This window comes from Diorhabda sublineata, unplaced genomic scaffold, assembly GCF_026230105.1.
Source record: "Diorhabda sublineata isolate icDioSubl1.1 unplaced genomic scaffold, icDioSubl1.1 Dsub_29, whole genome shotgun sequence".
Taxonomy (NCBI): domain Eukaryota; kingdom Metazoa; phylum Arthropoda; class Insecta; order Coleoptera; family Chrysomelidae; genus Diorhabda; species Diorhabda sublineata.
Window position 1 is genome coordinate 302367 of NW_026614232.1, and position 25923 is coordinate 328289.

The 25923-nt window shown below is 36.3% G+C and overlaps 1 protein-coding gene across 1 annotated transcript in view; it reads left to right on the plus strand.

The window, feature by feature from the left end:
* Window positions 1-17328, plus strand: part of LOC130452215 (uncharacterized) — a 44668-nt gene extending 27340 nt beyond the window's left edge. Inside the window, exons 5-6 of the mRNA XM_056791511.1 lie at window positions 13848-14230; window positions 17233-17328. Coding sequence (XP_056647489.1) covers window positions 13848-14230; window positions 17233-17328 — 479 coding nt within the window. The remainder of the gene's footprint in view (window positions 1-13847; window positions 14231-17232) is intronic.
* Window positions 17329-25923: the final 8595 nt, after the last annotated feature.

The window sequence follows — 25923 nt, forward strand, 5'->3', positions numbered from 1 at the left end:
CCACGCCGCTGGTTACGGTACAATTATAACCGTAAAAAGGGGGAATGAGGCGTTGTAGCGTTTCGGCTACTAGCGCCCGAGAAGTAGGGATGGCGTTCATTATTGTTGTTGCCAGGATTTCGATTAGGATTTTAGTGTCAGTAGACAGGTCGTAAGGGGTTTGAGGTTTTTCTAGGGTGACTGGGGCTGTATCCTGGGGGGCTTTCGGAGTTTCAATCCTTTTCGGACAGCGGGGGTGGAAGGCGGGGTGAGGTCCGCCGCAATTTTTACAGGTAGGGGAGTTAGCTTTTGGGCATTTTTCTGGCTTGTGACCAGAAGCACCACAGGTTGGACAAATAGGTTTGGCATTGCAGGTGTCTGCGGAGTGGCCGGTAGATGAGCAACGGTTGCAGTATTTGGGGACTGCGGGTATGGTGTTTGAATTTGAGGCTTCGCAGTAGTGCGGAAGCCCGTGGAAGTTAATACCCTTGGTTAGGGCGTGATGGTAGGCGGTTTCGGAATCTGTAATAATTCGGAACATGGATGTGGGTTTATTCGTGGATCTAGCTATAATTCTCCAAGTTTTAAGGACAGGGAATTTCAGGATAGAGAGGATCTCCAGGAACTCTTCTTCGGTGTAGGATTGGTCTACATTCTTGCAGACCAGAGAAAAGGTGGTTTTTTTGGTTTTAGTGGTGAGGGGTTTTTGGGCTCTTTGGGGAGGGTTTATCGGGATTACGACGATTTTCTCGTCGCCTATGGCGTAACGGATTTTCCTTGCCAACGTTTCGTGATGAAACGTGGAAGGAATTTTGAGGAGGGCGGTTCCATTGGGGTTAGCTTTGAGAAAGCTCATTTGTCCCCTCAACAGCTCTTGCGTGTTGAGGAGATTGTAGAGCTCTCTCTGTGAGGTATATTTAGTTGGGAGGTTTCTCAAATTGAGTGTTTGGGTGATGGTTTGTGATTGTTGGTGGGTTTTGGGGGTCTGGGATTGTTGGTGGGTTCTGGGGGTCTGGGGTTGTTGGTGGGTTCTGGGAGTCTGGGTTTGACTTGGTGCCTGGGGTTTAGTGGTATTTTGGGTATTTTTTTTTGGCTTTTGAGGTATTGAGATTGACTTGGAATTTAGAGGGGGAATTTTGTTTTTGGGGATCGCGCCTTGTCGGGTATAATCAACACGCTGGGATTTAGAGTTGGACGATTTCTGCGAGACCCTAGAAGCATAGGAATCCGCAGATGGTGCTGGTGAGGAGCTTCTATTATTCTCGAGTGATTTCCGTTTGATATACTCAATGGCATTACGAATTTGGGTGAATTGATTTGGACTGTACCGCGAGTATTCTGCGACCAATTCTGCAAAGGTTTCCTCCTCAGAAGGAGAATTGGGGTTGGTAGGGAGTGGTGGGAATTCATCGATGGTGGAAACAGGTTTACTTCGGGTTTGAATGGGGGAACGGGGTACTCGGGGCATTTTCAAAAGTGAAATAGGTGAAATAAAAGATCGATAGAGTCAGATCAAGTGAGGATAAGAAATAAGGATTTCGAGAATTGAAATCCTTTGTTAGTACCTAACAAGAGTTGGCTATCAAAGCCGACAGCGGACTCACTGCCGGAGGGAGTTTCCTCCCCGGTTAAAGAATTCCTGACCCTTTTGATTGCCTGTTAGTGTTTTATAAAAATGAAAATAATATTCACCTGAAACTGGCTGATCCTAGGACTCACGTTGGTTCTTGAAACACTTGCCCCCGAAAGGGTTTATTTCATTATAAAAAAAAGCCCCGAAAAGGGCAGGTAGGTAGAGCAACAAAGCCCCGAAAGGGGCATTTTTTGCAATGGTATACACTAATAATACGAGTTTCTTTGTCAGCGAGAATTTTTAATCGCAGTAGGCGACCCTGCGTTTACCGGTGTGTTTTCTAAAATAAAACAGTGACCGATTATACAGCAGTCCTTTAATCCGTACTTGCGACCTTCTCGAAGCGCTCTAAGAAAGCAACTGGAGATAAATTTATTTATGACCTTCTTTTATAGCTTTGCCCAACATTACGGAGTACTAATCTGGGATTGGTGCGTACTTTTTCTAATGGGCGGAGCCGATAGGTATTATAAAGAGATTAGGGAAAATTCTTAGGTCAGTATTTTGAAGTCTTTTCGAAGTTATCATCGGATTGTTTTAGGTATATAGAAAAAACAAAATAAAAGAAAAATAATGACCGGTCGTGGAAAAGGTGGTAAAGGACTTGGAAAAGGGGGTGCAAAACGACACCGAAAAGTTTTACGTGATAATATCCAAGGAATTACCAAACCTGCTATTAGAAGATTAGCTAGACGTGGAGGAGTAAAACGTATATCGGGATTAATTTACGAAGAAACTCGTGGAGTTTTGAAAGTGTTTTTGGAAAATGTTATTAGAGATGCCGTAACATATACTGAACATGCTAAGAGAAAAACGGTAACGGCTATGGATGTTGTTTATGCTTTAAAACGTCAAGGTCGTACTTTATATGGTTTTGGTGGTTAATTTTCATTTTTCATATTTGAAGTAGAAGAATATGTCCTCCATCGCATTCTTCCCATAGCATATGTATATATACAAAAAAAAAAAAAAACGGTTCTTTTCAGAACCACAACATATTTTGCTTGAATATGAAAATAAAAAAAAAATAAATAACTTACACATTAGTTTGTTCTCTTATATATAAGAACAACCTCGCATTTATTGATACGCACATACATATACACTACATACATACATATAGATAAGAACATAAGCGAGTAGAGGAACTTTTATTTATCTTCATCTCATTATTTGCAATTTTTATTTCTAGTACGAACGTTATTATTAACGATGCTGAAAATAATCACATTAACCAACCACAATTCCAGTTATTATTACAGATGATAAGTTTTCTTATATATCAGGACATTTATTTATTTTTTTTTTTATCTAACAGTACGTTACACGAGAATCTCTTCTATCTCAACCAAAGAAAATAGAGAAATCAACGAATCAATAAATCTATCTAGCTCTATATATATATATATATATATATATATATATATATATATATATATATATATATAATTTAACTATATTATAATCTCTTTTTTTATATATATATATAAAAATAAAAAAAATTGTGGCCCTTAAAAGGGCCGGTTTATGCATATGTATTTCGATAAAATAAAGAAAAATAATATAATTAATAAAGAATTAAGCTTTCTTTTCTGTCTTTTTCGGTAAAAGTACAGCTTGAATGTTAGGAAGAACACCACCTTGTGCGATGGTTACTCCAGACAACAATTTATTCAATTCTTCATCGTTTCTAATGGCTAATTGTAAATGCCTTGGAATTATACGGGTCTTTTTGTTATCTCTAGCAGCATTTCCTGCTAATTCGAGTACTTCGGCTGCCAAATATTCCATAACAGCTGCCAAATATACTGGAGCTCCGGCACCGACTCGTTCTGCATAATTGCCTTTTCTCAACAAACGATGTATACGTCCTACAGGAAATTGTAATCCAGCTCGGTTTGAGCGAGACTTTGCCTTTCCCTTTACTTTACCACCTTTACCACGTCCAGACATTTTTTTTTATATATATTTTTCTTTTTCAAAAAAAAAAAAAAATAGAACTGTGTCAATTGAAAACTATGAAGCGCAACCGATGCGACGAAACTAACTGTTAAACAAAAAATTTACACTCGACCTATCTATTTATATTAACATGCCCTACCAATGAAATTATAGCAAATGCGCAAACGTAGAAGGGCGGAGCCTATTAGAATTACGTACGTTGATATAAAAGAGATGGACATAAGTGCTGTTAACTGCTAATTTTACCCATTTTTCGATAAAAACGGTACGTCATTCGAGTGTTTTTATTTTATTTCAAGAGAAATAATGCCACCAAAAGCTAGCGGAAAGGCAGCGAAAAAAGCCGGAAAGGCTCAAAAGAATATTTCGAAAGCCGATAAAAAGAAAAAAAGGAGGAGGAAGGAAAGTTATGCTATTTACATTTACAAAGTACTTAAGCAAGTTCATCCTGATACCGGTATATCGAGTAAAGCTATGAGTATAATGAATAGTTTTGTTAATGATATATTCGAACGAATCGCCGCCGAAGCATCCAGATTGGCTCATTATAATAAACGTTCAACAATTACAAGTAGAGAAATTCAAACTGCAGTGAGATTATTGCTTCCCGGAGAATTAGCAAAACACGCAGTCAGTGAAGGAACTAAAGCCGTTACCAAATATACTAGTTCTAAATAATAAGTATAACACATCTACTATATTGACCGAAAATTTTTTATTTTATTTACTTAAATGGTAACATCGACAAAAAAAAAAAAAAAAAAAAAAACGGTTCTTTTCAGAACCACAATACTACTTTTTTTTATTTATATGATATATGATAACAACGAACGAACGACTGACTGACTTTAATTCAATTGATATTCCACTTAACTGAAAATTATGTATATATATATATATATATATATATAAAAACTTTCTAACGTCGCTTTTGTTTAAAAAAGTTTCATATACTAATTCACTGTCGGCTAAAGGCAAAAAAAAACCCGACCGTCGGTAAGATAAAACATACAAAGCGGTTGGTCGGTTGCCGTTGTCAAAGTAGTTTTTGTGGCGTCTTTGAAATTATGTTATAAACACTTTCTTTTTCTTTTCAAATTGGTTTGAAATTTTAAATAAAATATGTTCATTTCCTAAAATAATATACTATACAATGTAAAAAAGAATAAAAAATGTCGGATAAAATATTAAATATTGTAATAGACAGACATAGTTGCGAATAGAGCGAAGTAGCTCGTTCAAAGAAAATTTAATCAGTCAATCAATTTATTGTAATAATTATAATTTGCTACTACCACTCACCCACCATTCGATATCTAAAATGAAATATACGCGGGTTCCAATATTGAAATTTGATATTTTTCTTATATTTAGTATGTCGGAACACATTGTTATTGAAAAATACTCATAATAATATATTAGTTGGGAACATATAGTAGAAACGTGTCGCGTAAATCAGGGTAGACATGTCACCGTTCAAATGATAATTGCGGTATTATTTCAATTCGTTTTGATATTTTTAAATATTGGTCATTATTGTGAATAGACACGTTTCTCTTTACCTTCATTGTATTTTAAGAAGGACTTTTATTTAATTTCGAAATTATATCTAAAGTGCTAAGCATCGACGGAAATAAATTTTTAACCATTTTTAAGTGGTACTTTTTTTTAATAACAAACGTTGTTAGCAATTATTAAATTATAGTAAAACTTCGGCGAAAGTTCGAAGTATACCTTAGTTAGTTATTTGTCAATTTTTTTCATTACATTCGATTCGAAAATCTCGAAGAAACCAAGGTTTTTGAGGTTGGTTTGGTTTATGAGGTTCGTTTTTTAACTTAGTTCTATTCGTTCGTTCAGTCTTCCGTCCGCTTTATTTGAATGACTCCTCTTGTAACTCATTACACGCGAAAAATTAAAAGTCTTTTATACTTTTAAGTATATAGAGAGGTGAAATTTTTTAAAACTAAATATAAAAGTACATCCAATATTTTTTTTTTTTTTTTATATCAGTTTAGTGTAGTTTATCGACGATATAATAACTCTCAAGGTTGTTTGTTAGTAGTTATGGCGGATACAGAAAATCAAACTTCGGTTGTAACCGCAACGTCTGCGTCTAATTCACCGCAGGTTTCGTCGTCTCCAATAAATAAAAAGGAAAAAAAAGCTAAAAATCCTAGGACCAAACCATCTCATCCACCGACTTCGGAAATGGTAAACAATGCGATCAAAGGTTTAAAGGAACGCGGAGGCTCATCTTTACAAGCAATTAAAAAGTACATTGCTGCCAATTACAAAGTTGATGCAGAAAAAGTAGCGCCATTCATCAAAAAATATTTGAAAGCATCTGTAGTATCGGGATCTTTGGTACAAACTAAAGGTAAAGGAGCTTCCGGATCGTTCAAGTTAGCTTCGGCAACTTCGACTGGTGGTACTTCGGCTAAAACGAATGCTATTGACAAAAAGAAAAAGAAAACAGCCGCTTCTACTCCAGGCGTAACTAAATCCAAAAAAATTGTAACAGCTGCAAAAAGAAATGCTATTATTGCAGGAGGAGGAGGAGGAGGAGGAGGAGGAGGAGGAGTGGATAAATCGAAAAGTATTAAGAAATCTAATAAAGGCAAAAAAACGACAGGTACAGCAGCGGCTAAAAACTTCGACAACAACAACACCAACTACTGATAAGAAAGGCGTTAAAGTTGCCAAAAAAACAGATAAAAAATCTTCGGCTAAAGGAGGAGTCGCCGCCGCCGCCGCTACCAATACAGCCAGTGCCGCATCATCCGAAATTAAAACGAAGAATCCTACTAAAGCAAAAAAATCTAATAAAGGCAGTCCCACGAAAAAGCCGAAAGCACCAAAACCGAAAACTGCGAAAGCAGCTGCTAGCAGTTCCTCTCCTAAAGCAAGAAAAGCCGCCGCCGCCGCCGCTCCTAAAAAGAAGAAATAAAAAGAATATTTTTTTTCTGACAGAAAGATAGTACAACAATCGAGAAGTATTATCGGACTGATGATGGGTACGACGACAATCGACAATAATAACAAATGGCCCTTGTCAGGGCCACAATTTTTTCATTTATTTATGAAGAAAATGAAAAACAAATAATGTTTGTTTTGATGAAACAAGAATTTTTTGAATTTCGGTTCAATAATTGATATGTTATGTTATATATAACATTTTCATCGATCGATGTAATGTAGGTTGTTACCACCTTCTAGATTTGTCTCGACCTACCTACGATATAGTAGATCTAATCTGTTTTATAAACTTTCAATTATTATATGTCGATATTGTCTAAAATTTGTTAGTTAAAAATAATAATTTTCTCTATCTCGTGCGTGCGTGCGTGCGTGCGTGCGTGTGTGTGTGTGTGTGTGTGTGTGTGTGCGTGCGTGCGTGCGTGCGTGCGTGCGTCTTCTTTACCCAATCAACAATCACATCCTTCTTTTATATTTCAATGTTTTCAAACGAACATCCTATATTTATATCAAAATATTATACTACTATCATAAATGTTAAATTATTTGTGGTTCTGAAAAGAACCGTTTTTACTTACAATATATATATAAAACAAAAAATCTATTATAATCAAATAGATAAAATGTAATTTTATATAAAAAAAAAAAAAAAAAATTTGTATTTATGCTCGTTCTCCGCGAATTCTTCTAGCCAATTGGATATCCTTGGGCATAATGGTGACTCTTTTAGCATGAATGGCACACAGATTAGTATCTTCGAATAGACCTACCAAATAAGCCTCACTAGCTTCCTGGAGAGCCATAACCGCTGAACTTTGAAAACGTAAATCTGTTTTAAAATCTTGTGCTATTTCACGAACCAATCGTTGAAACGGCAATTTTCTAATAAGTAATTCGGTACTCTTTTGATAACGTCTTATCTCACGAAGAGCTACAGTACCTGGCCTATAACGATGAGGTTTTTTTACTCCACCAGTAGCTGGTGCGCTTTTACGGGCGGCTTTCGTCGCTAATTGTTTACGAGGAGCTTTCCCTCCAGTCGATTTTCTAGCAGTTTGTTTAGTACGAGCCATCTTATTTTTTTTTTGTAAGTATATAAGAAATGTCAATATACTAAACCGCTATAGCAACTCGATAAACACACAATGAATGAGATAAATTTATTTATGACCTTCTTTTATAGCTTTGCCCAACATTACGGAGTACTAATCTGGGATTGGTGCGTACTTTTTCTAATGGGCGGAGCCGATAGGTATTATAAAGAGATTAGGGAAAATTCTTAGGTCAGTATTTTGAAGTCTTTTCGAAGTTATCATCGGATTGTTTTAGGTATATAGAAAAAACAAAATAAAAGAAAAATAATGACCGGTCGTGGAAAAGGTGGTAAAGGACTTGGAAAAGGGGGTGCAAAACGACACCGAAAAGTTTTACGTGATAATATCCAAGGAATTACCAAACCTGCTATTAGAAGATTAGCTAGACGTGGAGGAGTAAAACGTATATCGGGATTAATTTACGAAGAAACTCGTGGAGTTTTGAAAGTGTTTTTGGAAAATGTTATTAGAGATGCCGTAACATATACTGAACATGCTAAGAGAAAAACGGTAACGGCTATGGATGTTGTTTATGCTTTAAAACGTCAAGGTCGTACTTTATATGGTTTTGGTGGTTAATTTTCATTTTTCATATTTGAAGTAGAAGAATATGTCCTCCATCGCATTCTTCCCATAGCATATGTATATATACAAAAAAAAAAAAAAACGGTTCTTTTCAGAACCACAACATATTTTGCTTGAATATGAAAATAAAAAAAAAATAAATAACTTACACATTAGTTTGTTCTCTTATATATAAGAACAACCTCGCATTTATTGATACGCACATACATATACACTACATACATACATATAGATAAGAACATAAGCGAGTAGAGGAACTTTTATTTATCTTCATCTCATTATTTGCAATTTTTATTTCTAGTACGAACGTTATTATTAACGATGCTGAAAATAATCACATTAACCAACCACAATTCCAGTTATTATTACAGATGATAAGTTTTCTTATATATCAGGACATTTATTTATTTTTTTTTTTATCTAACAGTACGTTACACGAGAATCTCTTCTATCTCAACCAAAGAAAATAGAGAAATCAACGAATCAATAAATCTATCTAGCTCTATATATATATATATATATATATATATATATATATATATATATATATATATATATAAAATTTAACTATATTATAATCTCTTTTTTTATATATATATATAAAAATAAAAAAAATTGTGGCCCTTAAAAGGGCCGGTTTATGCATATGTATTTCGATAAAATAAAGAAAAATAATATAATTAATAAAGAATTAAGCTTTCTTTTCTGTCTTTTTCGGTAAAAGTACAGCTTGAATGTTAGGAAGAACACCACCTTGTGCGATGGTTACTCCAGACAACAATTTATTCAATTCTTCATCGTTTCTAATGGCTAATTGTAAATGCCTTGGAATTATACGGGTCTTTTTGTTATCTCTAGCAGCATTTCCTGCTAATTCGAGTACTTCGGCTGCCAAATATTCCATAACAGCTGCCAAATATACTGGAGCTCCGGCACCGACTCGTTCTGCATAATTGCCTTTTCTCAACAAACGATGTATACGTCCTACAGGAAATTGTAATCCAGCTCGGTTTGAGCGAGACTTTGCCTTTCCCTTTACTTTACCACCTTTACCACGTCCAGACATTTTTTTTTATATATATTTTTCTTTTTCAAAAAAAAAAAAAAATAGAACTGTGTCAATTGAAAACTATGAAGCGCAACCGATGCGACGAAACTAACTGTTAAACAAAAAATTTACACTCGACCTATCTATTTATATTAACATGCCCTACCAATGAAATTATAGCAAATGCGCAAACGTAGAAGGGCGGAGCCTATTAGAATTACGTACGTTGATATAAAAGAGATGGACATAAGTGCTGTTAACTGCTAATTTTACCCATTTTTCGATAAAAACGGTACGTCATTCGAGTGTTTTTATTTTATTTCAAGAGAAATAATGCCACCAAAAGCTAGCGGAAAGGCAGCGAAAAAAGCCGGAAAGGCTCAAAAGAATATTTCGAAAGCCGATAAAAAGAAAAAAAGGAGGAGGAAGGAAAGTTATGCTATTTACATTTACAAAGTACTTAAGCAAGTTCATCCTGATACCGGTATATCGAGTAAAGCTATGAGTATAATGAATAGTTTTGTTAATGATATATTCGAACGAATCGCCGCCGAAGCATCCAGATTGGCTCATTATAATAAACGTTCAACAATTACAAGTAGAGAAATTCAAACTGCAGTGAGATTATTGCTTCCCGGAGAATTAGCAAAACACGCAGTCAGTGAAGGAACTAAAGCCGTTACCAAATATACTAGTTCTAAATAATAAGTATAACACATCTACTATATTGACCGAAAATTTTTTATTTTATTTACTTAAATGGTAACATCGACAAAAAAAAAAAAAAAAAAAAAAACGGTTCTTTTCAGAACCACAATACTACTTTTTTTTATTTATATGATATATGATAACAACGAACGAACGACTGACTGACTTTAATTCAATTGATATTCCACTTAACTGAAAATTATGTATATATATATATATATATATATATAAAAACTTTCTAACGTCGCTTTTGTTTAAAAAAGTTTCATATACTAATTCACTGTCGGCTAAAGGCAAAAAAAAACCCGACCGTCGGTAAGATAAAACATACAAAGCGGTTGGTCGGTTGCCGTTGTCAAAGTAGTTTTTGTGGCGTCTTTGAAATTATGTTATAAACACTTTCTTTTTCTTTTCAAATTGGTTTGAAATTTTAAATAAAATATGTTCATTTCCTAAAATAATATACTATACAATGTAAAAAAGAATAAAAAATGTCGGATAAAATATTAAATATTGTAATAGACAGACATAGTTGCGAATAGAGCGAAGTAGCTCGTTCAAAGAAAATTTAATCAGTCAATCAATTTATTGTAATAATTATAATTTGCTACTACCACTCACCCACCATTCGATATCTAAAATGAAATATACGCGGGTTCCAATATTGAAATTTGATATTTTTCTTATATTTAGTATGTCGGAACACATTGTTATTGAAAAATACTCATAATAATATATTAGTTGGGAACATATAGTAGAAACGTGTCGCGTAAATCAGGGTAGACATGTCACCGTTCAAATGATAATTGCGGTATTATTTCAATTCGTTTTGATATTTTTAAATATTGGTCATTATTGTGAATAGACACGTTTCTCTTTACCTTCATTGTATTTTAAGAAGGACTTTTATTTAATTTCGAAATTATATCTAAAGTGCTAAGCATCGACGGAAATAAATTTTTAACCATTTTTAAGTGGTACTTTTTTTTAATAACAAACGTTGTTAGCAATTATTAAATTATAGTAAAACTTCGGCGAAAGTTCGAAGTATACCTTAGTTAGTTATTTGTCAATTTTTTTCATTACATTCGATTCGAAAATCTCGAAGAAACCAAGGTTTTTGAGGTTGGTTTGGTTTATGAGGTTCGTTTTTTAACTTAGTTCTATTCGTTCGTTCAGTCTTCCGTCCGCTTTATTTGAATGACTCCTCTTGTAACTCATTACACGCGAAAAATTAAAAGTCTTTTATACTTTTAAGTATATAGAGAGGTGAAATTTTTTAAAACTAAATATAAAAGTACATCCAATATTTTTTTTTTTTTTTTATATCAGTTTAGTGTAGTTTATCGACGATATAATAACTCTCAAGGTTGTTTGTTAGTAGTTATGGCGGATACAGAAAATCAAACTTCGGTTGTAACCGCAACGTCTGCGTCTAATTCACCGCAGGTTTCGTCGTCTCCAATAAATAAAAAGGAAAAAAAAGCTAAAAATCCTAGGACCAAACCATCTCATCCACCGACTTCGGAAATGGTAAACAATGCGATCAAAGGTTTAAAGGAACGCGGAGGCTCATCTTTACAAGCAATTAAAAAGTACATTGCTGCCAATTACAAAGTTGATGCAGAAAAAGTAGCGCCATTCATCAAAAAATATTTGAAAGCATCTGTAGTATCGGGATCTTTGGTACAAACTAAAGGTAAAGGAGCTTCCGGATCGTTCAAGTTAGCTTCGGCAACTTCGACTGGTGGTACTTCGGCTAAAACGAATGCTATTGACAAAAAGAAAAAGAAAACAGCCGCTTCTACTCCAGGCGTAACTAAATCCAAAAAAATTGTAACAGCTGCAAAAAGAAATGCTATTATTGCAGGAGGAGGAGGAGGAGGAGGAGGAGGAGGAGGAGTGGATAAATCGAAAAGTATTAAGAAATCTAATAAAGGCAAAAAAACGACAGGTACAGCAGCGGCTTCTTTAAAAACTTCGACAACAACAACACCAACTACTGATAAGAAAGGCGTTAAAGTTGCCAAAAAAACAGATAAAAAATCTTCGGCTAAAGGAGGAGTCGCCGCCGCCGCCGCTACCAATACAGCCAGTGCCGCATCATCCGAAATTAAAACGAAGAATCCTACTAAAGCAAAAAAATCTAATAAAGGCAGTCCCACGAAAAAGCCGAAAGCACCAAAACCGAAAACTGCGAAAGCAGCTGCTAGCAGTTCCTCTCCTAAAGCAAGAAAAGCCGCCGCCGCCGCCGCTCCTAAAAAGAAGAAATAAAAAGAATATTTTTTTTCTGACAGAAAGATAGTACAAGAATCGAGAAGTATTATCGGACTGATGATGGGTACGACGACAATCGACAATAATAACAAATGGCCCTTGTCAGGGCCACAATTTTTTCATTTATTTATGAAGAAAATGAAAAACAAATAATGTTTGTTTTGATGAAACAAGAATTTTTTGAATTTCGGTTCAATAATTGATATGTTATGTTATATATAACATTTTCATCGATCGATGTAATGTAGGTTGTTACCACCTTCTAGATTTGTCTCGACCTACCTACGATATAGTAGATCTAATCTGTTTTATAAACTTTCAATTATTATATGTCGATATTGTCTAAAATTTGTTAGTTAAAAATAATAATTTTCTCTATCTCGTGCGTGCGTGCGTGCGTGCGTGCGTGTGTGTGTGTGTGTGTGTGTGTGTGTGCGTGCGTGCGTGCGTGCGTGCGTGCGTCTTCTTTACCCAATCAACAATCACATCCTTCTTTTATATTTCAATGTTTTCAAACGAACATCCTATATTTATATCAAAATATTATACTACTATCATAAATGTTAAATTATTTGTGGTTCTGAAAAGAACCGTTTTTACTTACAATATATATATAAAACAAAAAATCTATTATAATCAAATAGATAAAATGTAATTTTATATAAAAAAAAAAAAAAAAAATTTGTATTTATGCTCGTTCTCCGCGAATTCTTCTAGCCAATTGGATATCCTTGGGCATAATGGTGACTCTTTTAGCATGAATGGCACACAGATTAGTATCTTCGAATAGACCTACCAAATAAGCCTCACTAGCTTCCTGGAGAGCCATAACCGCTGAACTTTGAAAACGTAAATCTGTTTTAAAATCTTGTGCTATTTCACGAACCAATCGTTGAAACGGCAATTTTCTAATAAGTAATTCGGTACTCTTTTGATAACGTCTTATCTCACGAAGAGCTACAGTACCTGGCCTATAACGATGAGGTTTTTTTACTCCACCAGTAGCTGGTGCGCTTTTACGGGCGGCTTTCGTCGCTAATTGTTTACGAGGAGCTTTCCCTCCAGTCGATTTTCTAGCAGTTTGTTTAGTACGAGCCATCTTATTTTTTTTTTGTAAGTATATAAGAAATGTCAATATACTAAACCGCTATAGCAACTCGATAAACACACAATGAATGAGATAAATTTATTTATGACCTTCTTTTATAGCTTTGCCCAACATTACGGAGTACTAATCTGGGATTGGTGCGTACTTTTTCTAATGGGCGGAGCCGATAGGTATTATAAAGAGATTAGGGAAAATTCTTAGGTCAGTAAGTAGGATTCGCTGCTGTTGCTAAGTGTTGACGAGTGAACAAGTGCGACAGTGAAGTGAGGTGAAAGCGGACTCAGGTGAGATACTGATAAAACTTTCCTTCTTTTTCAGCAGGTAGCTGTGCCTTGACACAGCCTTTTATTTATAATGCTAAAAAACATTTCTGCATGAAAGAATTGTGTTTATCAACACATATTTGATTGTGCGGAATTATCCGTTTTTTCGAAACAGCCGTACTTATCAGTACGGCTTAAACTTTTCTTTTAGGTAACTTTAGATACCAAACCAAAATAGGAAAACCGGGACCTAGAGCAACAGGCATGGAGCCTAAAAACTCCAAGAATAAGGAGAAAACAACTGAATTATCCAGAATCATAATTCAGCAAAAAGCTGATTATGAAGCGCTGGTTGAGAAGATGGGACAGCAAATTAAATCCCTCGAAGAGAGAATGAGGAATTATGAACAAACGTTAATTGCTAAAGACAAGCAAATTAAGTCCTTAGAGGACATTATTAAAGAAAACAATGCCGATAACTACAAATTGGCAGACACAATTGTAGAATTGAGAGATGAGATAAAAACTCATGAGAAAAAAATACAAGAACGTACACAAATCGAAGACTGCCCTATGGAAGGAGACTTCACGGAAGTGAAGAACAAAAAAAAAAGAAAAAAAGCAGATAAACAATCCTCAGACGAAGAAGAAGAAAAATCAACGGACAATCAAATCCAAGAAGAATTGGAGAAAATAAAAAAAGACGAACAAAGGAAACAGACAAAACCGGAGAGAAGGCCACCTCCGATAATTCTAAAATCCCCACTGATGTGGACAGCACTACGCAAACAGCTAGTGCAAAGAAAAATCGATGCCCAGTGTAAAATGGGAATACACACGGGCAAAATAACGACGGCGACTAAAGACGACTTTAACAAGATGAAGATGCTCCTGAGCGAGTATAAGGAAATTGAGTGGTATACATACCTACTCAATGAAGAAAAGGAAAGGAAGCTCGTCATAAAAGGACTTGCTGTTAACACCCCAGTGTCGGAGGTAGAGGAGGAATTGAAGGAAAATGGACTTAGACCGAAGAAAGTATGGCAGTTGACAAGCCGTACTCAAAGAAATCAGGACAACACACGAAAACTACTACCTATATACATGGTAGTAATAGAACCGAAAGAAGAACCAACTTATAAGAAGTTGAGATACCTCTGCCACACAAAAATAAGTGTGGTAGAACAAAAAAGGCACGACGGACCTGTACAATGTTACAGGTGTCAGGGATTCCATCACGGACAAAGCACGTGCAACATGGACGTGCACTGCGTGAGATGCGCGGGAGCGCATAGAGCGGCGGAATGCACGCTCAGCAAGACGGAAAAACCGAATTGCAAGAACTGCGGAGGAGAACACCCCGCAAACTACAAAGGGTGCCCGAAACACCCGAAAAAGACGGAGAACAACCAAGCAAGGAACACCACGCAAACAGGACGCACTTACGCACAAGTTGCGAAGAAAACAACGAAGACAGAAGAAAAAACACCGGAGCTACTGAGTATGTTGCAAAATATGCAGATACTCATAGCAACACTTATCGCCCAACAAAAATAAACCACAAGAGGACACCCCCCGACACGGTAATTCTGCATTTCACAAGGAAATGTAGAGTTATACATCGGGGACAGCTATAGAGAAGGCGAAGGACCACTCGGATTAGATCTTTTCCTATCGGCATGAGGTAGGAAGAGGTTTACCCGAGGCCGCGAAACACACACACACACGAAGACGTCCAGAACAAGAAGCCAAGAGTGTATAGCCAACAGGCTAATCTCTTTAATAAAAAGATATGACATCCCAGAATCTCCCATAGACCTAAGGGGAGAGGAGGGATTCTACACGCGAAACTGCGACGTGAGAGAGGATGAGGACCTGTCGGAAGTGACAGGGGGTGGTTGGAATGTTCTTCTTCGCACCCACTCGTGGATTTATCCGGGGGTGGATGTCTAGAGGGACGGGCTCGTCTCAAGGGAAATGTGTGTGTGTGTGTTAGGTCAGTATTTTGAAGTCTTTTCGAAGTTATCATCGGATTGTTTTAGGTATATAGAAAAAACAAAATAAAAGAAAAATAATGACCGGTCGTGGAAAAGGTGGTAAAGGACTTGGAAAAGGGGGTGCAAAACGACACCGAAAAGTTTTACGTGATAATATCCAAGGAATTACCAAACCTGCTATTAGAAGATTAGCTAGACGTGGAGGAGTAAAACGTATATCGGGATTAATTTACGAAGAAACTCGTGGAGTTTTGAAAGTGTTTTTGGAAAATGTTATTAGAGATGCCGTAACATATACTGAACATGCTAAGAGAAAAACGGTAACGGCTATGGATGTTGTTTATGCTTTAAAACGTCAAGGTCGTACTTTATATGGTTTTGGTGGTTAATTTTCATTTTTCATATTTGAAGTAGAAGAATATGTCCTCCATCGCATTCTTCCCATAGCATATGTATATATACAAAAAAAAAAAAAAAACGGTTCTTTTCAGAACCACAACATATTTTGCTTGAATATGAAAATAAAAAAAAAATAAATAACTTACACATTAGTTTGTTCTCTTATATATAAGAACAACCTCGCATTTATTGATACGCACATACATATACACTACATACATACATATAGATAAGAACATAAGCGAGTAGAGGAACTTTTATTTATCTTCATCTCATTATTTGCAATTTTTATTTCTAGTACGAACGTTATTATTAACGATGCTGAAAATAATCACATTAACCAACCACAATTCCAGTTATTATTACAGATGATAAGTTTTCTTATATATCAGGACATTTATTTATTTTTTTTTTATCTAACAGTACGTTACACGAGAATCTCTTCTATCTCAACCAAAGAAAATAGAGAAATCAACGAATCAATAAATCTATCTAGCTCTATATATATATATATATATATATATATATATAAAATTTAACTATATTATAATCTCTTTTTTTATATATATATATAAAAATAAAAAAAATTGTGGCCCTTAAAAGGGCCGGTTTATGCATATGTATTTCGATAAAATAAAGAAAAATAATATAATTAATAAAGAATTAAGCTTTCTTTTCTGTCTTTTTCGGTAAAAGTACAGCTTGAATGTTAGGAAGAACACCACCTTGTGCGATGGTTACTCCAGACAACAATTTATTCAATTCTTCATCGTTTCTAATGGCTAATTGTAAATGCCTTGGAATTATACGGGTCTTTTTGTTATCTCTAGCAGCATTTCCTGCTAATTCGAGTACTTCGGCTGCCAAATATTCCATAACAGCTGCCAAATATACTGGAGCTCCGGCACCGACTCGTTCTGCATAATTGCCTTTTCTCAACAAACGATGTATACGTCCTACAGGAAATTGTAATCCAGCTCGGTTTGAGCGAGACTTTGCCTTTCCCTTTACTTTACCACCTTTACCACGTCCAGACATTTTTTTTTATATATATTTTTCTTTTTCAAAAAAAAAAAAAAATAGAACTGTGTCAATTGAAAACTATGAAGCGCAACCGATGCGACGAAACTAACTGTTAAACAAAAAATTTACACTCGACCTATCTATTTATATTAACATGCCCTACCAATGAAATTATAGCAAATGCGCAAACGTAGAAGGGCGGAGCCTATTAGAATTACGTACGTTGATATAAAAGAGATGGACATAAGTGCTGTTAACTGGGTGATTCAGTAGGCGTGTTAACTGCAGTGGGGCTGGTTACGGTCCTGTTGAGTTTACGGTGAGTGAACATCTGTGACTGTGCAGTGAAACGAAAGCGGACGCGGGTAAGACCCAAATAAAACTTTTATTGCAGGTTGTGTCAGTCAGGCACATTTATTTTATAAGCTTTAAGATTTTCTTCGCATGAGGAAAGTCTTATAATAAAGCATTTTATTGCGCGGAGAATTCCGCTATTTAAAGCTTCCGTACACTAGTACGGACAAATATTTAACTTTTAAATTCCAGGAAATCTTAGGAAATTTAAAAAAAAAAAAAAAAAGAACTACTAAGAAGAGAGTACAGGCATGGAGCCTGAAATCCACAAAGGTAGGGAAAAACCCTACGATAGGGGAACATCAAGAGAAAGGAAAATTCATGAAGCCTTAAAAGAAGAACTGACGGTAACGAAAAAAGAAAATCAGGAGCTGAAAAGAGCAGTTGAAGTTTATATTGCAAAAATGGAAAACATGAAGGATACAATAAAAGAACTACAAGACCAAGTGAAAATACTCATGGAACAAAACGAAAACAAACAACCAAAAAGACAACCACAAGCGGAAAATAGAATGTGGGAGAGGAAATGTGAGAGCCCGACAATAGCAATGGAGGACTCAAACAGCGAAGACAGCCCAATGGAAGAGGAGGATTTCACGCAAGTGAAAAATAAAAGAAAACGTAAGAATGCGAAAAGCAAACCTACGACAGAAAATAAAAACGACAACGAAGAAAATGGAAAGCAAATAGAGGAAGAACTAAAAAAAATAAAGAGAAGCGAAGAGGAAAAACAAAAAAAACCGGAGAGGAGGCCACCTCCAATTATATTGAAATCCCCACTGATGTGGACTGTTATCAGGAAACAACTGATACAGAGAAGCATTAACGCCCAATGCAAAATGGGCAGCCACACCGGAAAGATCACCACGCAATCAGTGGATGATTTCAATAAAATGAAGATGCTCCTGAGCGAGCACAAAGAAATAGAGTGGTACACGTACGCACTCAAAGAGGAAAAAGAAAGAAAGCTAGTGATTAAAGGACTAGCAGTCAACACCCCAGCACCGGAAGTAGAAACCGAGCTGAGGGAAATAGGATTAAAACCGAAAAAAGTATGGCAATTGACTAGCTATACGCAAAAAAATCAAGATAACACCAGGAAATTACTACCAATATACATGGTAGTTATCGAGCCTGCAGAAGAGCAGGCATACAAAAATCTGAGATATCTCTGCCACACGAAAATAAGTGTGGTAGAACAGAAAAAACACGACGGACCTGTACAATGCTACAGGTGCCAAGGATTCCATCATGGACAGAGCACGTGCAACATGGACGTGCGCTGTGTAAGATGCGCAGGAGAACACAGGGCCGCGGACTGCACCCTGAGCAAGACCGAGAAGCCGAAATGCAGAAACTGCGCAGGTGACCACCCAGCCAACTACAGGGGGTGTCCGAAAAATCCCAAAAAAGAGGAAACAAAAAAACCAACAATAAAAACCACGATCCCAGGAGTCAGCTACGCCCAAACGGCCAAGAAAACGCCGACAGCCTCAATTCCTCAAAAACAACAAGGAACGGGCGAGATATTGAGTATGCTGCAAAATATGCAGGCACTCATAGCGACATTAATAGCCCAACAAGTCAAATAAAATGACAAACAACCTTCCTAGTCAAATAAAGATCGGCTCGTGGAACACAGGAGGACTACGAACAAACCAAAACACCATGGGAGTGATCTTGGAGGAAGAAGATTACGATATCTTCGCTCTACAAGAAACAAAATTGCCAGGTGACACACACAGATTCACCTGGCCAGGCTACAACGTTTATAGAGACGATATAAACGGACGCTCCGGAGGCACAGCGATCTTAGTAAAAAAAGAGTTGTGCCAACACCGAATAAACTCACCGGACGGACTACTTAGCATGGAGGCAACAATAGTAGTCATTAAAACATCATACGGCGATATTAGAATAATATCAGCATACGTAAGGCCTGAGACTACAATACACGAGGAAGACGTGCTAGCAGTACTCCCAGATGGTAAAAAAGGCATAATCATAGGAGATCTGAATGCCAAGTCCCCTGCGTGGTACAGCACAAGAAGAAACAGACAAGGAAGAAACTTGGAGAAGATCATAGAAGATCACCCATCCTATCAAGCGATAGGACCAGTAAGACCGACACACTACCCACCAAATGGAGGAAGGCCCGAGGTTATAGACATCGCCGTGTTGAGAGACATGACGATGCCTGTAGAAATCCGGACCATAGACGGCGGCGACGCTCATTCACCAATCGTCGTCACCATCGGTAGCGGCAACAGACAAGCAGGAAGAACCGTGAGAAAAACCAACTGGGAGAAATTCAGAAGGCTAACAGGACAGCTGTTAGGACCAATCACGGAAATAAAAAGCAAGGAGATGCTAGAAGAACAGGTCTGTTTCTTCGAAGAAGCACTATCAGAAGCGATAGAACGAAGTACCACAATGACCGTACCAGACAAATACGGCAGATTCAAAAATATAAGCGACGATCTGAGAAATCTGATTAGGGAGAAAAACCGAATAGCTAGAAGAGCCCAAAGAACGCAAAATCCAGAAGAAAGGAGGAGAGTGAGGGAAATGAAACAGGAAATTCAAGAACAGCTCCAGGAGCACAGAAGCGAGGAATGGAACAGAAGGATAAACGAACTAGATCCGCAAAAACCCGGATTATGGAACATATCTAAAGTCTTAAGAGAAGAAAGAAAACCAATGCCCCCAATACACGGAAGCAACGGGATGGCGTATACAGACAAAGAGAAAGCAGAAGAGCTGAAAAACACGATGGAACTTCAGTTTACACTGAACGAACATCCCGACGAAGATATGGACCTCTCAGACATGATAGAAGAAAACATCAATAAATACCTAGAAGAAGAGGACGATCAAGAAACCCTAGGATTCGCAACACCGATGGAAGTGAAAGAACTACTCAGGTTCGCATCAGCAAGGAAGGCTCCGGGAATAGACGGAATCACGAACAGAGCGCTGAAAAACATGCCAAAAAAAGGTATGGCATACCTTTCGAACATAATAAGTGGCATGTTGAAGACAAAACACTTTCCATCGAGATGGAAACAAGCAGACATTATCATGCTGAGAAAACCCGGGAAGGACCCCACTTTCCCCCAAAACTACAGACCGATAAGTTTGCTACCTGCCATGAGTAAAATCGCAGAGAGAGTGATACTGAGGATTCTGAACGAACAAACAAAGACATTAAATACAATACCAGAGGAACAATTCGGCTTCAGGAAAAACCACAGCACCGAACAACAAATCTTGAGACTAGTAGAATATACTACTCAAGGTTTCAACCAGAAAGAATCCACAGGGGTAATCTTCCTAGACGTAAGCAAAGCCTTCGACCGAGTATGGCACGAGGGCTTGCTTTACAAGATGAAAGAGGCAGGATACACAAAACCGCTCATAAAACTCCTGAGCACGTACCTCAAAGACAGGAAGTTTCAGGTGAAGGTCGCGAACGAAAAATCGGAGGTCGGAGAGCAGCAGGCGGGAGTACCGCAAGGAGCGGTACTATCACCAATGCTGTATAACATATACACAGCAGACATCCCGAAAACGGAGAACACCTTGACAGCGCTATATGCGGACGACACTGCAATAGCAACGAGATGCGTTAAGGTGAAAAACATCACGAAAAGACTCCAAAACGCTGCAAAAGAGATTGACGAATGGTGCAAAACATGGAAAATACAAGTCAACTGCGAGAAAAGCCAAGCAGTTCTCTTTAAGAAAAAAAGAAGCCACCAACCCGACCGGAAAATAAAAATTAACAACGAAGAAATCCAGTGGACAAAAAAGGCCAAATACCTAGGCGTAACGCTAGACCAAAGTCTCACTTTCAACGAACACGTGAAAAACACTGTCGACAAAGTGAGACAAGCGAGAGCAAGACTATGCGGATTAATCGGTAGAAAAAGCAAGTTAAAGACGGAAACAAAGCTCAGATTTATCAGGAGTATAATAATACCGATTATTACGTACGCCTCTGTTGCCTGGGGACATACTTGCAAAACGAACAGAAAGAAATTACAGGCTCAACAAAACATAACGCTGAGACAAGCACTAAATGTTCACTGGACAACAAGTAGCGAGGAAATATACGGAGAAACGAGACCCGAAAAAGTATTAGACATCATGGACCAAAGGGCAATAAAGCTATTCGAGGAATTGGCAACACACCCCAACGAAGAACTAAGGGAAATCATAAAATACACCAAAGAAGACTACAAGAAACACAAGAGGCCCAGAAAACAACTGGAAGGATAGAGGTTTTCAGAGACAACCCACAAGAGGACACCCCCCGACACGGTAACTCCGCATTTCATAAGCGAGTGTAGAGTTATACATCGGGGACAGCTATAGAGAAGGCGAAGGACCACTCGGATTAGATCTTTCCGACCGGTTGTAGGTCGGAAAAGGTTTACCCGAGGCCGCGAAACACACACACACACATTATGACGTCCAGACTATGAAGCCAAGAGAGTATGGCCAACAGGCTAATCTCTTAACAAAAAAAGATAGACATCCCGGAATCTCCCATAGAACTAAGGGGAGAGGAAGGATTCTACGCGCGAAACTGCGACGCGAAAGAGGATGAGGACCTGTCGGAATTGACAGGGGGTGGTTGGAATGTTCTTCTTCGCACCCACTCGTGGATTCATCCGGGGGTGGATGCTTAGAGGGACGGGATTTCTCACGCGCAAGTGTGTGTGTGTGTCTTAGGTCAGTAGCGAAACACACACACACACGAAGACGTCCAGAACAAGAAGCCAAGAGTGTATAGCCAACAGGCTAATCTCTTTAATAAAAAGATAAGACATCCCAGAATCTCCCATAGACCTAAGGGGAGAGGAGGGATTCTACACGCGAAACTGCGACGTGAGAGAGGATGAGGACCTGTCGGAAGTGACAGGGGGTGGTTGGAATGTTCTTCTTCGCACCCACTCGTGGATTTATCCGGGGGTGGATGTCTAGAGGGACGGGCTCGTCTCAAGGGAAATGTGTGTGTGTTAGGTCAGTATTTTGAAGTCTTTTCGAAGTTATCATCGGATTGTTTTAGGTATATAGAAAAAACAAAATAAAAGAAAAATAATGACCGGTCGTGGTAAAGGTGGTAAAGGACTTGGAAAAGGGGGTGCAAAACGACACCGAAAAGTTTTACGTGATAATATCCAAGGAATTACCAAACCTGCTATTAGAAGATTAGCTAGACGTGGAGGAGTAAAACGTATATCGGGATTAATTTACGAAGAAACTCGTGGAGTTTTGAAAGTGTTTTTGGAAAATGTTATTAGAGATGCCGTAACATATACTGAACATGCTAAGAGAAAAACGGTAACGGCTATGGATGTTGTTTATGCTTTAAAACGTCAAGGTCGTACTTTATATGGTTTTGGTGGTTAATTTTCATTTTTCATATTTGAAGTAGAAGAATATGTCCTCCATCGCATTCTTCCCATAGCATATGTATATATACAAAAAAAAAAAAAAACGGTTCTTTTCAGAACCACAACATATTTTGCTTGAATATGAAAATAAAAAAAAAATAAATAACTTACACATTAGTTTGTTCTCTTATATATAAGAACAACCTCGCATTTATTGATACGCACATACATATACACTACATACATACATATAGATAAGAACATAAGCGAGTAGAGGAACTTTTATTTATCTTCATCTCATTATTTGCAATTTTTATTTCTAGTACGAACGTTATTATTAACGATGCTGAAAATAATCACATTAACCAACCACAATTCCAGTTATTATTACAGATGATAAGTTTTCTTATATATCAGGACATTTATTTATTTTTTTTTTTATCTAACAGTACGTTACACGAGAATCTCTTCTATCTCAACCAAAGAAAATAGAGAAATCAACGAATCAATAAATCTATCTAGCTCTATATATATATATATATATATATATATATATATATATATATATATATATATATATATATATATATATATATATATATATAAAATTTAACTATATTATAATCTCTTTTTTTATATATATATATAAAAATAAAAAAAATTGTGGCCCTTAAAAGGGCCGGTTTATGCATATGTATTTCGATAAAATAAAGAAAAATAATATAATTAATAAAGAATTAAGCTTTCTTTTCTGTCTTTTTCGGTAAAAGTACAGCTTGAATGTTAGGAAGAACACCACCTTGTGCGATGGTTACTCCAGACAACAATTTATTCAATTCTTCATCGTTTCTAATGGCTAATTGTAAATGCCTTGGAATTATACGGGTCTTTTTGTTATCTCTAGCAGCATTTCCTGCTAATTCGAGTACTTCGGCTGCCAAATATTCCATAACAGCTGCCAAATATACTGGAGCTCCGGCACCGACTCGTTCTGCATAATTGCCTTTTCTCAACAAACGATGTATACGTCCTACAGGAAATTGTAATCCAGCTCGGTTTGAGCGAGACTTTGCCTTTCCCTTTACTTTACCACCTTTACCACGTCCAGACATTTTTTTTTATATATATTTTTCTTTTTCAAAAAAAAAAAAAAAATAGAACTGTGTCAATTGAAAACTATGAAGCGCAACCGATGCGACGAAACTAACTGTTAAACAAAAAATTTACACTCGACCTATCTATTTATATTAACATGCCCTACCAATGAAATTATAGCAAATGCGCAAACGTAGAAAGGCGGAGCCTATTAGAATTACGTACGTTGATATAAAAGAGATGGACATAAGTGCTGTTAACTGCTAATTTTACCCATTTTTCGATAAAAACGGTACGTCATTCGAGTGTTTTTATTTTATTTCAAGAGAAATAATGCCACCAAAAGCTAGCGGAAAGGCAGCGAAAAAAGCCGGAAAGGCTCAAAAGAATATTTCGAAAGCCGATAAAAAGAAAAAAAGGAGGAGGAAGGAAAGTTATGCTATTTACATTTACAAAGTACTTAAGCAAGTTCATCCTGATACCGGTATATCGAGTAAAGCTATGAGTATAATGAATAGTTTTGTTAATGATATATTCGAACGAATCGCCGCCGAAGCATCCAGATTGGCTCATTATAATAAACGTTCAACAATTACAAGTAGAGAAATTCAAACTGCAGTGAGATTATTGCTTCCCGGAGAATTAGCAAAACACGCAGTCAGTGAAGGAACTAAAGCCGTTACCAAATATACTAGTTCTAAATAATAAGTATAACACATCTACTATATTGACCGAAAATTTTTTATTTTATTTACTTAAATGGTAACATCGACAAAAAAAAAAAAAAAACGGTTCTTTTCAGAACCACAATACTACTTTTTTTTATTTATATGATATATGATAACAACGAACGAACGACTGACTGACTTTAATTCAATTGATATTCCACTTAACTGAAAATTATGTATATATATATATATATATATATATATATATGTATATATATATATATATATATATATATATATATATATATATATATATAAAAACTTTCTAACGTCGCTTTTGTTTAAAAAAGTTTCATATACTAATTCACTGTCGGCTAAAGGCAAAAAAAAACCCGACCGTCGGTAAGATAAAACATACAAAGCGGTTGGTCGGTTGCCGTTGTCAAAGTAGTTTTTGTGGCGTCTTTGAAATTATGTTATAAACACTTTCTTTTTCTTTTCAAATTGGTTTGAAATTTTAAATAAAATATGTTCATTTCCTAAAATAATATACTATACAATGTAAAAAAGAATAAAAAATGTCGGATAAAATATTAAATATTGTAATAGACAGACATAGTTGCGAATAGAGCGAAGTAGCTCGTTCAAAGAAAATTTAATCAGTCAATCAATTTATTGTAATAATTATAATTTGCTACTACCACTTACCCACCATTCGATATCTAAAATGAAATATACGCGGGTTCCAATATTGAAATTTGATATTTTTCTTATATTTAGTATGTCGGAACACATTGTTATTGAAAAATACTCATAATAATATATTAGTTGGGAACATATAGTAGAAACGTGTCGCGTAAATCAGGGTAGACATGTCACCGTTCAAATGATAATTGCGGTATTATTTCAATTCGTTTTGATATTTTTAAATATTGGTCATTATTGTGAATAGACACGTTTCTCTTTACCTTCATTGTATTTTAAGAAGGACTTTTATTTAATTTCGAAATTATATCTAAAGTGCTAAGCATCGACGGAAATAAATTTTTAACCATTTTTAAGTGGTACTTTTTTTTAATAACAAACGTTGTTAGCAATTATTAAATTATAGTAAAACTTCGGCGAAAGTTCGAAGTATACCTTAGTTAGTTATTTGTCAATTTTTTTCATTACATTCGATTCGAAAATCTCGAAGAAACCAAGGTTTTTGAGGTTGGTTTGGTTTATGAGGTTCGTTTTTTAACTTAGTTCTATTCGTTCGTTCAGTCTTCCGTCCGCTTTATTTGAATGACTCCTCTTGTAACTCATTACACGCGAAAAATTAAAAGTCTTTTATACTTTTAAGTATA